This window comes from Equus przewalskii, chromosome 3, assembly GCF_037783145.1.
Source record: "Equus przewalskii isolate Varuska chromosome 3, EquPr2, whole genome shotgun sequence".
Classification (NCBI taxonomy): Eukaryota; Metazoa; Chordata; class Mammalia; order Perissodactyla; family Equidae; genus Equus; species Equus przewalskii.
The window spans coordinates 1,351,570-1,367,449 of NC_091833.1; the positions used below are offsets into that span (position 1 = coordinate 1,351,570).

Consider the following 15,880-nt stretch of genomic DNA (forward strand, 5'->3'; position numbering starts at 1 on the left):
AACAGAAGGCTTTCCATGATGGCCTGGGGCCGGGCTGCGTGCAGAGCCAAGTCCCCTGGCCCATTCCAGGCACCCGCCTCCCGGAAGGCATGCATTTCCCCTCCGCGTTCCTGCAAAGGCAAATAAACTCAAAGGCCAGGGCATGGGAGGAGAATCCAACACACAAACAGAGATAACCTCATTCCCTCAGTCCCCGTTTATTCAACCAAAATTGAAAGGCAATCTGAGTTCCATCTGTGTTTCTCCTGAACTGAATCAAAGGTAAATCTGGGACTGGCACTCATAGCTAACGCTAGCATATAAAAGTTGCCTGTTCATCTCACTTCACACTTTGCACACCCTGGAGCTCAGATCTTTTCCGATTTCTTGAGTCCCTTTAACAAAGTGCCAGGCCATGGTGGCTTGCTCAGAACTCATGCTCAAGCTCAGAGTTGTCTGAAGGATTCCAGAGTGGCCAGGGAATGGGTGGAGGGAGCAAAATCTCTAAATTCAGAAATAACACATATTGATTCATTTTTAAGAATTATTTAGATAACTTGGAAGACCTTCTCCACCTAACTCACGTGGATTTCATGACAAATTTTGCTGTAGTCGTTCAAGCCTGCCCATGCTCTGTCTGCTCTGATCCTAGTCAATTCCTCCCCCTGCTGGCTGTCTCTAGCTCCTCCACTTCCTGGGGATGTAATTCACGGAGGAGGCTGCCCTCACCCAAGGGGATACTTCTCTTTGTGTCCAAAAGGGAGGTGGGCAATGGGGAGGGCCTGTAGTCACCTGCAGTATGGGAAAACAGGTCCTATGAGGAAGGTCCCCTGGCCTCAGGAGTGGGCTGGGCCAGCAGAGGCTTTCCTGGTGCATGTCTAAGGTGTCCCAGTTTATTCCTCTGCAAATGCAAATCACTGCTAATAATATCACTTGACATTTTTAGAACACTTGGCGTATGCCAAAGTTCTTCGTTCTTGATCACTTGATCTTCACAACCACCCCAGGATGTCTCAGAAACAGCACAGATGCACTGTTACGATTCCAAACAGATTCAAATGCTGTCGAGTTTACGGAAGAAGAACTTTGAGCAGTTTTTCTCCATGTTCATGGAAGGTCTGGCAGAGATGAAAGTCTACCGAGACACACAGTATCGTGGCACTATATAAAGATGATTTGGCCCACTGGGTAACAGATTCTAGAGTGAGTGATGCAGAGGGGCTGTGCAGTCTCTGCCCAAGGGAGTCCTTAAGAAAAGAAAAGACAAGTCTTGTGCCAGACAGGGTATATACTCGCGGAAGGCCAGTGCACTGAGGTCCAACCAGGGTGTACACCTTCCAGGAGGAAGTGGGGGACAAGAGAATCCACTGGAGCACGGGAAGAAAATATTAGAAATCCTTTCTATGTTTGTTGTCATCCTTAGAAAAATTCTGTTTTTTGTTTACAAATATTTAGTACAGTGATATACATGTACACTCTGTACATCATTTGTAGATAAGTACGTGTGCAAACATCAGGAGTCTGTGTGCCCGAAGACAAGGGCGGCGCTCAGCGGACGGTTTCAGGACCACTCCTCTAGAGAACTTGCCCAGCTCTGAGGTTCTGTGAGGCCCTTGCTCCACAGTGAGTCTCTGTCTGAGTCCTCCCTATTCTTGCCCTTCACCAACACACCTTCAGTAAACCATAAAGACACGGGCTCAATCAACCGCAAAAAATTATCGTAATAATTTTTTAAAAATATATACGCATGTGTGTAGAAATAGAGAGAGAGAGAGAGAGAGAGAGAGAGAGAGAGAGGGGAGGGAAAGGGAAGGGACAGAGAAACACGGACAGAGAGAAACCTGGCTCAAAGACCCCAAGACACACACGAAAATCAGTGTGTGGCGCTGCACAGAAGCAATAGCATGTAGCGGTTAAGAGTAGGAACTCCGGAATCAAATCTGAGCTCAAAGTCTCTAAATTTCCATTTCAAACTACAAAATGGGAACATTAACTTCAAAGCATTGTAAATTAATTGAGGATTAGAAATGTAAGTGAAGTTCTTAACATAGTGTCTTAAACATAGTAAACACAATAAATGGTAGCTATCATTCGTGAATAATTTTTTTTAATTAGCAGGATCTTACGAGAAATAAGAATTCTACCTTGGGGGTTGCTTTTGGATTCTGTCCAGAAGAAGCACACAGAGTGTCTGCTGAAGGAGGGGGTTCGGGTTTTCAGTTTTGCTGTTTGCCTAACGAACCAAGGAGAGAGATACAGGAGGACGAAGTTGATGTCAAATGATTTTGGAAAGTAACTTGGAATTTGAATGGGCTTTAAAAGCAATAAGTGGAAGAAACACAGATTAGTGGACCAGAAATGCATGCTGCAACCATAAGAGAACAAGCCCTCTAATAAAGAGCAAACACGCTCTCAGGCAGAAAACATGTTCTGGCCTGAGCTCCACCATTTGCAGCTTGAGGACCTGAGCAAGGTCTCTGGCTCAGAGCTGAGCCTGCGAATAGAAACCGGCCCTACATGCGGAAAAGATGACCGCCCACTCTCAGGACCAGGAAAACTATGCTTATTGTGAACAATTAAATTTTTCTTTAAATGGTTGGGTCATGAAGATCTTGTAATACATCTCACATCTCATTTCCTTCTCCACATTGTTAAGGAGCTCAGAGTGAAAACTGTTAGCAATCTCTAGCAATGGTACAAAATCTCATGGCATGCATTTTACGTGAAATGATGTTTGTAGAATTAGGACAACTCCAGAATCGTGAAGTACATGGATGGGTGTGGGGAGCATTTCAGTGAATGCCGAGTGGGACTGAGTCCCTTGTATTGGAACAGAAGCTTCTGGATTAGTACAGTTGTCACCAGAAGACAAAGCATTTAGGAAGCAAGGATTTAGCAATGAACATCACTGTTAAATCAGAAAATTATACTACTGTTTGCTGTAATGAGAAACAGTTTTGCCCTGAAACTACCCAGAATTTCTGCAATGGGGGCAAGAATTGGGTAGGGGCTGGCCAGGCCTCAGATCTAGAACTTGTGGGAAGGGGCCAGCCTGCCCCTTGCTCTGAGCAGACTGCCCCTGGTCACAGTGCTGGGGGAAGCCTTTATCCCCAGCGCTTGCTGCTTGTCTGCTCTTCTTCCTCACTTCTTTTCCTCCTTGTTTCAGATTTGAGGCCCCACCAGCCTGTTAAAAGCCAGTGGTATAGTTGTGGGCAAGACATCGTCTCTGTCTGGGACTCAGTTTTTCTCTATAAAATCAAAGAACTGAGCTAGATGAGGGTTCTTAACTTTTTTGTGCCATAGATGTCTTTGGATTTCTAGTGTGTTCTCAGAATAGTGTTTCTAAAGCATAAAATAAAGTACACAGGATTGCAAAGTAAACCAATTATACTGAAACACGATTATTAAAATATGTATAAAAGAAAACTGGAGAGGTGACGTCAGCATCCTGATGGAGTGAGTTGTTCCCTTTGTCTCTCCCCTCTAAGTTACAACTAGTAGGACTTCCATTCACCAACAGAGGACGCTGCACAGCACTCCTGAATGCCTGAGAGACCCACACACCTATACATCTGCAGGTGGGTGGACTGGACCCCCAGGAGGCAGTGGAACTAGGAAAGCAGCAGTGGCAGCTCCTGAGACCAGAGGTTCGAGGATCGGTGACCCTGCCTGCAAACAGAGACCCTGGGAAGTGAGGTATCACCCAGGAATGGAGGCCCCAGGAATCCAGGCAGCGCATGCTCCTGGAGGTAGCAGGAATCACTTTGGGCTTGTGACTGGAGACTTGTGAACTGTAGGATACCTGTGACTCAGCCCCACCTTCGCCCCCGGATGCAGTGCCTCTGACACTGGCCCTTCCTGTGGCAGGGGCAGCATCCAAGATGCAGATACTTCCAGCAGCAGCAGTGCCCCAGACTTGAGGCTTTGAAAAGTGCACTAGTGGTGCCGGAGACCAGAGGCTGCAGGAGCAGCAACGACACTTGGCAGCTCAGCCCCTAGCCCTCCCTTAGTGGTGGTGGGTGGTGCCCACAACCTGAGGCTTCAGGAAACGCAACAGCACTCATAGCTTAGCCACTACCCCTCCCCCATCAGTGACAGGTGGCATCTGTGACCTGACAGTTCAGGAGTCACAGCAGAACCATGACCCAGACCCCACTGTCAGCACCTCTGATACCGGTCCCACCAGCACCAGGGGCTGCATACAAGACCCTGGGCACCTGGTAGCAGCAGTGACATCCAGGAACACAGGGTCCCCAGCAGTGGTGCTGCCAGCACCCTCAGATAACCTGGAAGCAGCAGTGCAGTTAGTGCCTGTGGCAGCAGCATCTGAACCCACAGAGAGCCAGTAGGGGAGCACAAGACCCAGGCAGCCCCATAAGCAGCAGAGATGCTCACAGCCTGATGACCCCTGTGGCAACACCTGAGATGCAGTGACATCATAAGCAGCAAGGACCAGCAACCTTGGAGGCACAAGCAGCACAAGGAGGGCGCTGAAGTTGCCTCTAGCAGAGGCAGTGGAGGTTCTCAAATACAGCCAGAAGCAGCTCAGAAGCAGAGTCACCTAAGCCATACCCGAATAAGAAAGGTGATTACTGGCACAAATGCACCCTCAGAGGATCCGCTCATCAAGCACCATGAAGAACTACAGTAACACAGCAGCACAGCAAGAACGTGACCTCTCCAGAGACCAGACCTGAAGCCACAGAGGACTGTGATCTAACCGACAGAAATTCAGACTAGCTGCCAGGAAGAGCTCAGTGAGTTACAGGAAACTCAGAAAGACAGTCCAGTGAGCTTAGACGTAAGATTAATGCACAGAAGAGCACTTCACCAAAGAGATGGAAACTCTAAAAAAATAAAGCCAAACAGAAATTCTGGAGCTGAAGAACACAATTAACGAGATGAAAAATAAAGTAGAAAGCATTGGAAATAGAGCAGGCCATGTGGAAGGGAGAATTAGAGAGCTCAAAGATATCTCATTATATATATATATATGCAGATATATATCATTATATAATGATAAAAGGGACATTCCACCAAGAAGACATAACATTTATTAATATATATGCACCTAACATAGAAGCACCAAAGTAAATAAAGCAACTATTAACAGACCTAAAGGGAGAAATTGACAGCAACACAACAATATCAAAGGACTTTAATACCTTACAAACACCAGTGGATAGATCATCCAGATATAGAGTCAATGAGAAAATATTGGCCATAAATGAGACACTACACCAGATGGACTTAGAGAACATTCCATCCAAAGCGGCAGAATACACACTCTTCTCAAGTGCACGTGGAACATTCTTAAAGATAGATCATATGTTGGGAAACAAAACAAATCTCAATAAATTTGAGATTGAAATCATATCAACCACCTTTTTGACACAATGGTATGAAAGTAGAGATCAACCACAGAAAGAAAGCTAGGAAAGTCATAAATATGCGGAGACTAAACAACACACTAAGGCACAACTATTGGATCAATGAAGAAATCAAAGGAGAAATCAAAAAATACCTGGAGACAAATGAAAATGAAAACACAACATACCAAAATCTGTGGAATACAGCAAGAGCAGTACTAAGAGGGATGTATATACCAATACAGGCCTACCTTAAGAAACAAGAAAAATCTCAGTAAACAATGTAACATTACATCTAAAATAACTAGAAAAAGAAGAACAAATGAAGCCCAAAGTCAGTGGAAGGTAGGAAATAATAAAAATCAGAGCAGAAATAAATGAGGAAGAGACTAAAAAGATAGAAAGGATCAGTGAAACTAAGAGCTGATTCTTTGAAAAGATAAACAAAATTGAAAAACCCTTAGCTAGACGCATTAAGAAAAAAAGAGAGAAGGCTCAGATAAATAAAATCAGAAATGAAAGAGAAGAAATTACAGCAGATACTAAAGAAATACAAAGGATTAAAAGAGAATACTTTAAAAAGCTATATGCCAACACATTGGATAACCTAGAAGAAGTAGACAAATTCTTAGAATCATACACTCTCCCAAAACTGAATCAAGAAGAAATACAGAATTTGAAAAGATCAATCACAAGTAAAGACATTGAAACAGTAATCAAAACCCTCCAGAAAAGAAAAGCCCAGGACCAGACAGCTTCTCTGATGGATTCTACCCAACACTCTAAAAGATTTAATACCTATCCTTCTCAAACTTTTCCAAAAAATTGAAGAAATGAGACACTCCCTAAATGATTTTACGAGGCCAACATTACCCTGATTCCAAAACCAGAATAAAAGCCATATTGCTGATGAACATAGATGCAAAAATCCACAACAAAATATTAGCAAATTGAATACAACAATATATTAGAAGGATTATACACCATGATCATCTCAATAGATGCAGAGAAAGCAATTGACAAGATCCAATGTCCGTTTATGATAAAAAAAAATAACTCTCAATAAAATGGGTATAGAAGGAAAGTACCTCAACATAATAAATGCCATATATGGCAAACCCACAGCCAACATCATACTCAACAGTAAAAAACTAGAAGGTATTCCTCTAAGAACGGGAAGAAGATAAGGATGTCCACTCTTGCCTCTTTAACTCAACATAGTATTGGAAGTCCTACCTAGAGCAATTAGGCAAGAAAAAGAAATAAAAGTTAGCAAAATTAGAAAGGAAGAGGTAAAACCATCACTATTTGCAGACAATATAGAAAATCCTAAAGAATCCACCAGAAAACTATTAGAAATAATCAACAACTACAGCAAAGTTGCAGGGTACAAAATCAACATACAAAAATCAGTCATAGTTCTATACATTAACAACCAACCAGCAGAAAGAGAAATCAAGAATACAGTCCCATTTACCATCACAACAAAAAGAATAAAATACCTAGGAATAAATTTAACCAAGGAGGTGAAAGACCTGGACACTGAAAACTGTAAGACATTGTTGAAAGAACTGAAGAAGACATAAAGAAATGGAAAGACATTCCAGGCTCATGGATTGGAAGAATAAATTTAGTTAAAATGTCCCTATTACCTAAAGCAATCTACAGATTCAATGCAATCCCAATCAGAATCCTACCAACATTTTTCATGGAAATAGAACAAAGAATTCTAAAATTTATATGGAACAAAAAAAGACCCCAAATAGCCAAAGAAATCCTGAGAAAAAAGAACAAAGCTGGAGGCATCACAATCTCTGATTTCGAAATACACTACAATGCTACAGTAATCAAAACAGCATAGTACTGGCAGAAAAAAAGACACACAGATAAATGGAACTGAAATAAGAGCTAAGAATTAAAACCACACATCTACAGACAGCTAACCTTTGGGGTGAAACTTTACCTTCTGAACAGCAGAGTGTATCATATGGAGGAACCCATTTTTGTTGAGAGAACTGCCTTGATACATCTCTTGGGGAAGACCGTGAGACCCCGCTGATTTGTTTGACAGGAAAAGGTGTCTAAAGCAAGAACTGAACTGCTCTGCATGACACACGTCCAGGAACTGGGAAGTGGGGCCAGGGAGAACCCAGAGGGTAATGGCACACAGCACAGAAGAGCCTGGAGCCCGAAGGAGGGGAAATGGAGACTCCATTTCCAAAAGAAGGTGGGTGCTTGGTATTCACTTGGAAGTTGCTGAGTTCCTAGGGTGGAAAGCCCTCCTTCGGCCCAAATCTTCACTGAAGTTGTCTACATTACAGGAAATAAGAGAAAGTGCTGGTTTCTCCTTCTCCAATGTAATGGAGAAAAGGAAAGTCTGTATGGCTTCGTGAGATGCTCAGGAGGTCTGAACAAAAAGAGGTCATAAAAGTAAAAGTGCCCTGGAAATGCCCAGAAACTTCGGGGATCACATTAGAATGAGGGTTTGAACCCTTCCTGTCTAGATCGTGTGGGACACAGCGATTTTGGCCAACTTTGGGATCTTGGAGTGTGCTCTCAAGATCAGCAGCATCAACTCTGGGAACTTGTCAGGCAAATTCTTAAGCCCCACCCCAGACCCAGAGAAACAGAAAGTATGGGCTGGGCCTGGCAAGCTGTGCTTCAGCCCACCAGGCGATGCTGATGCTCATTCAAGCTTAAGGACCCAGGCATGATTATGTTCATAATTGCATGCCAGAGTCACACACCCCCTGGAAGTTATCCAATCCAATTTCCCACACACCAGAATCCCAGCCATCCATCAACCTTGTGGGAGCATTCTCCGAGCCCAGGGCTATCAGCCGTGCCCCTCACCCAGGGAGAGACGTCAGCGTCACAAAAGGCTCCCAGCCATGGGGCACTCCCTGCCCCCCAAGACAGCCACTCCCTAGTGGGACCTTTCCAATGACCTGAATGTCCATGCCTGCTGGGCCTGGGGCTGCCCGCTGGAAGCCCTTCAGGAAAGTGAAGACTGAATCTGAGCCCTTCCCTTTTCCTTTCTCCTCCTTCTCACGACATGGTTTTCAAGCCCCCCACTGGTTGTCCTTTGAAGAGCCTCTATCTAGCAATGTTTCTCTTAAAATGGAGTGTCCACAGCTGGAGACAAAGGCAGGGCAGGGCCAGGGCCAGTGAGACTGTTGCCTCCTTTGCTCTGTACATCCACCTGCTGTCCCTACGGACCACTTCACACAGCTCGTGTTGAAGTCGTCCCTGCACTTGACCAGGAGGAGGGCTAGGGCCTGAGGACAGATCAAGGCCTTTAGACCCCTGGGCACTAAAACGGTAAGATCTTTTCCCACCAGGATGTAATTGAAAACACAAATAATAGCAAACCATTAAATAAATATAAGAAAGTAGAACCAAGTTCTACATTCTCTCATTAAAATTGTTTTTGCATTATTTTTAAAACATCAAATATCAATTTTTTAATTTTATTAGCCAATAGTTCAGATGCCCAAAGACATATAAAGAATTATTTAAAGAAAACAAAGTCATATACTCATCACTCAGCTTAAGGAATAAAATATTACCAACACTGTTAAAAAAACAAATACTATTTTTCAAAAAATTCTGCTTATCGCTGCTTAGAGCCAATGGTTCTCAAATTTGGCTGCACATTAGATTCGCCTAAAGCTTTAAAACTCCGAGTGCTCAGTCTCCACCCCCAAACCATTGAAGTGAGGAAGTCTAGGAGCGGACATCAGTATTTTCGATTCCTTGGGTGACTTCAGCATGCAGTCAAGGTTGAGAAGTGTTCCGGGAAGAGAAACGGTTTCGAGGAAGGTGTGATGGGGCCCTGAAGACGGTCGGAAATGGCTCGATTTCCCGCCCTCCGGCCCAGGTGCCCACGCTCTCCCGAGCGCATTCTTGGTGAAGCTACATCTGAAACTGGCCCGCCTCCGTGGCATTTTTGGGAAGAGCCTGCCATCTGCTGGCCAACTCGAGGGGCATGTGGCCGCGAAGCTGGGCCCGGGAAGGACCGCGAGTCTGGAATCGCGGGGCGGCTCTCAGCTCACGGCGCGCGGTCTCCCGGGGCACCCGGGGGACACACGCAGCCGCCCCCGCCCCCAGGCACGCCTCCGGCCCCGGGCAGACAGAGGCAGGACTGAGGCGCAGGGTCAACCAGGCGAAAGGGTTTTCCGGAGAGAGAAGACATCCACCTAGGAAACGCCCTAGAAAGAGAAGCGGGTGCTGCCCGAGAACCCCCGGGAGGGAGCAGGCGGTGACCTGCACGTGCCACCCCTGGCGGCCTCGGGCTGCCGCTCTGTCTGGTCGAGGGTCGCGCCGGCCTCTGTCCGAGCTGCTGCCCGCGGGGTCTGTGTGCTCTGCTCTCCGCCTGGGACGTTCTTTCTTGCCCCAATCTGCCGTCTGAGCGAATGTTTGCTCACGTCTCAGGGCTCAGTAAACCACAACCTCCCTTCCACCTGGAAGCCCGCGCTGACTCCCGCCACCTCCTGCGCCCTGTCCTCACCTCCTGTCCCTCGTTTTCGGAGCCGCGCATTTCCTCGCTCTTGACCCTGTAAACTCACTCGGGTACAGTCACTCACTCTCGGGAGATCCCGAAATCCGCACGGCTGGGGGCCTTCACACCCCGGGACCTGCTCCACCGCGGGAAACAGAGCGGGAAACGTTTGCTTCCGGAATTGGTTTTTCTTTTGACAAAATCAGACACCGTAATCGGAAAACAAAAAGAAAATACTTTGAAACATATTTCCCAGCAATAACGAGGTCTCCCTTTTCTATTTATATATCAACAAATGATGGTATTTCCAGTTGGCATATGTTAACGCTTTATTTCACCATCTATGCTCCTAATCAGGAAACAAACATATGGAAGACAGCTAACGTTTGGGCCTGCCCAGCATCCATTGTCCATCCCTTCTTCATGTAGTAAGACCATCCCAATATTCTTTGGAGAAACGACCCCCTCCATTCTCAGTTCGTCAGGGCAGCGGACTCATCCGCGGCCCGGGTGTGGGCTTGTGACCGTGGCCTGTCCAGTTGCTGGATTCCAGCTGCTTGGCGTGTGGTTGGCTCAGGGGGGAGCGCATGACCCACGTCTGCCGATGAGATTTAGGCCTGGGGCTCTGCTGGAATCAAGGAGGGTGGGAAGAAGACCGGGGATGCTGAGCCGGTAGGAGGCCAGTCCAGAGCTGCTGGCAGCCAGGCTGCCACCGTGAGGAGAGAAGGCCAGGAGTGAAGACAGACAAAGGAGGGGTAGAGCTGAGAGAAGAGAGGCAGAGTCCACAAGGCAGACGTGCTGCTGATATTGGCACTCAACCCAGAACTTTTTCTGGATCTTTCTGTTGCATGAGCCTTTTTCTAGAAGCCAGGTTGAGGGAGTTTTTGTTCCCTGTGGCTGAATGAGTACCAGGTAACATAGAAACAGGGCAGAGAATGTGACTTTTTCTTACTTTTATTTCTTGACAGAATCAAACATCATTTGAACACTTTTAACACAGATCAGAAAACTACAATAAGCTTTTACATTATTGTGAAATTAGTCAGCATATCAGTTGAAAAGAGAACGCGATGATTTGACCACATGGTCTCAAACGTGCTGGGGTTCTCAGGTTTGGGGAGCCATGGAGTGGCCTATTCCAGGTTCTGCTCCCTCAGCCTTCTCCACCCCATCATCAGCACCCTCACCCACTTCAGCCCTGCTGTCAGGAGCCATCTCTGCCCAGAAGGTCACAGATTACAGGCCTTATTGTTGCACTCTGGGTGAACCTTGGGGAACTCGGCCACCAGCCTCCCCCGCTGAAGTCCCCATTTCTCCTTTGCTCGATGAAGAACTGGCTGTTCCCAGCAGGGCTGCAAACATGGACCCAGGCTGCTTCTGCAGGACCTCAGGCCTGTCAAACTCTGCAACCTGGGAGGAGGAGAAAGGACAGGAGGGGACAGGGACACAGCTGAGCTCAGTCTTAAAGATTTGAAGGCCTCCTGTGGCCTGAGCGCACGTCCTGCCACCAGCCCAGCGATGGAACTCTCACCTTCCCATCCCTCATGACCAGGATGCGGTCGCAGTTGAGGACAGTGGGGATGCGGTGTGCGATGACCAGCACTGTGCAGCCCTGGAAGGCTTCACGGATTGTGCGCTGGATCAGGGTGTCAGTCTGCATGTCAATTGAGGCTGTGGCTTCATCAATTAGGATAATCTGGTGGATACAAAACAGGGGTGAAGGCAGCCTCCTTGGGCCCCGACACCTGGGTCTACCATTAATTCATCAAGTCCCTTAGCTGGAAAATGAGATCCAGACTGAGTTCAAAACCCACCTGGAGCTCTAGTTGTCCCTGACATTATGCAGAGAATGTGAGGTCTCAACCGATGGCTCACTATTTTTTAGAGATCAAAGAACTGACTCCTTCAAAATAAAGATGTCCCAGTGGCAACTTCTTGTTTTATGAACTGCCTTCCCGTTTGCCTGAATTAATACAGAGCAGTCTTCCCCACAGCAGGGCTTGCACAGACCCCAGGTGGCACACGAGATGGTGCAGCCAGTGTATGGATACATGGGTTTTTTTACTTTAACATTTCTGTATCTCTTTCATTAATAATATGCATTAGAAAAATATAACTACACAGAAAGTATGATTTCACAAATGTTACTGTTTAAAATGAGGCTGTTTATAAAAACAGGGGATCGTGAATGAATCATGGGATAGGTGGTATACAGATATGACCAAAATCATAAAGTCATGACTCAAACTTGGGAAACAATATACAGAAAGCAACTTCAGCACCAAGTATCTGAGTAACTGAAAAATAGAGACCTGGGAGGTTAAGAAAGTGTTACATACATATTGCAAATCCTCTCTGTCAAAGAGGGGCAGGTTCCTCCCTCTGAAACCGTTTCCCTGCTCCAGGCCCCACTGAGCTCTCCTACTCTTGTCCCAGCTCTGACAGTCTGCACCTACATTTTTTGCATTAATCACTAATTAACAATGTTGTGTGTTATGTGTGTACGTGTGTGTGTGCAAGTATGTATATACATGTGAGTGTCGAGGTATATGTACACATGCGTACGTGTGTGTATGTTGCCTCGCTTGTGAAAGAAGGTTTGCTCCTAACTAGTGCAGGTAGTTGAATATCTGAAATTACTGGTGAAATATTTGGAAAACTTAAGAAGCACTGTCATGTGAAACTTTTTAAAAATATGTAATTTTACTCTGGAACAGCTGTCATCTGATTCCCAATTTTATTAAAGACAAGGGAGTGTCCTGCATCCAAGTTTTAAAAAGAATTACACTAGGCAATTTTAAATTAAAAGTTTCTAAGCTTTTAGCTTTTTGTGGGAAAGTGTATTGTGATTTGGTTCTAGAGGCTGAGTGTTTCAGTGCAGGAACAGCATATCAGGGCTGGAGGGAGCCCAGGCTGAGAGCCCCTCACACCACAGGAACATGGAGAATGGCAACCAGTGACAGGAGGATACCTGCGGATATTTGTGGAAGGAACATATAAACAGTGCCACTGTCCTGTGCTGATGGAGGGAGAAGCAGCCGTGTGGCTTCCCATGCCCAGCGGCACCTGTGACTTCTCGTGGCCCCTCAGTGGTCTCACCTTGGAGTTGCGGAGGAGGGCTCGAGCAATGCAGAGTAGCTGCCTCTCCCCGACAGAGAAGTTTTCACCGTTTTCCACAACTTCTGCTTGCAGCCTTTGAGGGAACTTTGAGATCTGTAATGTCGAGGAAGATGAGATGTAGGCTATGTAGGATTGTGGGCATGTAGGGTGAGACCTGCCCTGACCTTGTACCACTCCTGTCGCATTTGGTAATACTCTTCCCCTCTCTCTACGCTCCGACCACTGGTCTTTCTCTTCTTCACTGCGCCCGTCTCACTTCCATCTCAGGGTCTTTGCATATGCTAGTTCCTGTGCCTGGAATGTTGTCTCAAAGATCTGTGCCTGGCTGTCTCCTTAATATTTGGTCTCAGCTCAAATGTCCCCATCCTTAAAGAGGCCTTGCCAGGCCACCCCCTGTGAAGGAGCTGCTCACCCACCGGGATGTCTGCTGATCTCATTGCTATCTTTACAGCCCTTATCACTCTCTGAAAGTGTCTCGTGAGTTGGGCAGTTTGCTGTCTTTCTCTCCCATTGAATGTAAGCACCAAGAGGACAAAGACCTTCCCTGCCTTGTCTGTCCTGTGTCCCTGAGCCTAGAATGAGCCTGGCTCACTGTTAGCGTCTGAGAGCCATCAGCTTTTATGTAGGAGTCCCACGTCATCTCACCTCATCATGGATTATTTAATCCACTCCCCACAGCAGCAGCATCTAGAACACCATATGAGAGGAGTCCAGATGCTGGCACCCCTGTTGAAGAGGCAGGCTAAGACCAAGAATCAGGCCTTGGAGCTACTTACTGTCTTGCTCAGGAATGTCCTCTCCAAGACATCCCAGATCTGCTTGTCTGTGTAGCAGTCAAAGGGATCCAGGTTGAACCTGCCGTAGGAGAGGAAGAGAAGTGTTCCAGATCCATACTCAACTGTTGAGCAGTCTGCCCTATACAGGTAAATGCCGAGAATGCTTAGAACCGGATTACTGGGTTTAGTGACACCCATGGAACCACCACGAGTGGTCGTTTCTTGCGTCTCTCCAGCACCCATTCCTTCTGCAGGCAGCAGCCTCCAAGTTTTGTTTGGGGGCCACCTCCTGCCCCACCTTGAAGCCCATGTGGTCCAGGTGGGGCTCTACCACCAACTCCCAGGGTGGAGCAAGTGACTCTGGGGTCAGCACATCAGCAGTGGCAACCCCTGGGCTCAGTGGCTTGATGGGGGTAGGAGGGTGACCGATCAGAGTGTATCTCAGGACCTTTAAGTCAATCACCAGAAAAGAGGCTTGCTCTTTCTCATTAACTGGACAGGAGAGGTAGCCACCATCTCCCCTCAGGTGTGGGACACACAGAGCCCCCTAGGGCCGTCAGTGGGGGCTGCGAATGAAGCCACGGCAGAGTTAGAGAGACCTGGGTCCTTGAATCAGCCTCGGCCTTCCCAGTACCATGAGCCAATAGAAGCCTTTTTAGCTTAAGCCATTTGGGGAGGGGGTGTGTGTTAGAATATACATAATATAATTTATCATTTCAACCATTTGTAAGTATACAATTCAGTGGCATTAAATACATGTACAGTGTTGTATAACAATCCACTAAAATTCATCACCCCCAACAAAAACTCTATGCATTGAACAATCCCCCTCTGCCTCCCCTGCCCCCTGAAGCTGCAGATAGCCTCTATTCTCCTTTCTGTCACTATGAATTTGCCTGTTCCAGATACCTCTTTTAAGTGAATTATACACTATTTGTCCTTTTCTGTCCGGCTTATTCACTTAGCATAAAGTCTGTGAGGCCCATCCATGTTATGGCACACAGTGGGATTTCATTCCTTTTTATGGTTGACTAATATTCCATTGTGTGTGTATATCACATTTTGTTTATCCATTGATCTGTTAATGGACACATGGGTTGTCTGTTGTGAGTAATGCTACAAACCCTGGTAAAAAATATCAGTTCAAGTCCCTGCTTTCAATGCTTTTGGGTATATACCTGGAAGTGGAATTGCTGGATCGTATAGTAATTCTATATCTAACTTTTTGAGGAACTGCCGAATTGTTTTCCATAGTGGCTGCACCATTTTACATTCCCACCAGCAGGGCACGAGGGTTCCGTTTCTCAACAACCTCGCCAACACTTATGTTTCTTTTTCTTTTCTTTTTTTTATTATAGCCATCCTAGTAGGTGTCAGTGGTATCTCTTTGTTGTGGGGTTGCTTCTTCTGTCTCTTGCAGTGAAAGAAGAAGACAACAACACGAGGCTGGGATCTATCTGGACTTCACTCCCATTCAGGTTGGCACTTGCATTTGGCATAGGCAACACTTCCTGTTATGCAACCACTCAGTCCGAGCTGAAACCTGCTCTTAGCCTCTGCTTTATCTTCCCCCACTTCTGGCAGCCACACCCATTTTGTGTGGGGGCCTAGACTGTATTTAAAAAGCAGAAGGTAGCATGCCTTATTTACATGATATTTGATAGTCTCCACAGCATTGTCATGAACGTGCTCATTGACACTCTCTCCCACATGAGATGGGTATACTCCTTTCATTGATGAGGAAATTTTGGCTTATCAGTGTTAAATGGCTTGTTCAAGGTCACACCACAAGTCAAACTAAGAGACAGGCTGGAATCGAAGACACTCGGTTAGATGGAAGCCTAAAAGGTAGAGAACCCAGATCTCCTGGACCAGTCCACAATCTTCTGCTGCAAGGGGGCACATCCCTGGTTATGGGGTTAGACTACATGGGGTTATGGCTTATCTTTACCATTTTCTTTAGTGTCTCCTTAAACAAGTCAAGTTTCCTCTCTAAGTTCAGCCTCTTCACCTCTAAAGGGGAGATAACAACAGTGGCTACTTCATAGGGTTGTTGTGACAGTTAAATGAGACAGAATATTAACACATGGGACTACAATATATAAACGCTCAATAAATGTTAATACATATTTTTA

At 46.2% G+C, this 15,880-nt stretch overlaps 1 protein-coding gene across 12 annotated transcripts in view; it reads right to left on the minus strand.

Annotated features, from left to right (window-relative positions):
• Positions 1 to 10,787: 10,787 nt before the first annotated feature.
• Positions 10,788 to 15,880, minus strand: part of ABCC11 (ATP binding cassette subfamily C member 11) — a 72,722-nt gene continuing 67,629 nt past the window's right edge. For all 12 annotated transcript variants that reach the window (XM_070613627.1, XM_070613626.1, XM_070613622.1 and 9 more), the window contains 4 exons: positions 13,746 to 13,824; positions 12,949 to 13,062; positions 11,381 to 11,545; positions 10,788 to 11,259 (listed from right to left, as the gene is read on the minus strand). In XM_070613627.1, coding sequence (XP_070469728.1) covers positions 11,095 to 11,259; positions 11,381 to 11,545; positions 12,949 to 13,062; positions 13,746 to 13,824 — 523 coding nt within the window. In that variant the 3' untranslated portion in view covers positions 10,788 to 11,094. The remainder of the gene's footprint in view (positions 11,260 to 11,380; positions 11,546 to 12,948; positions 13,063 to 13,745; positions 13,825 to 15,880) is intronic.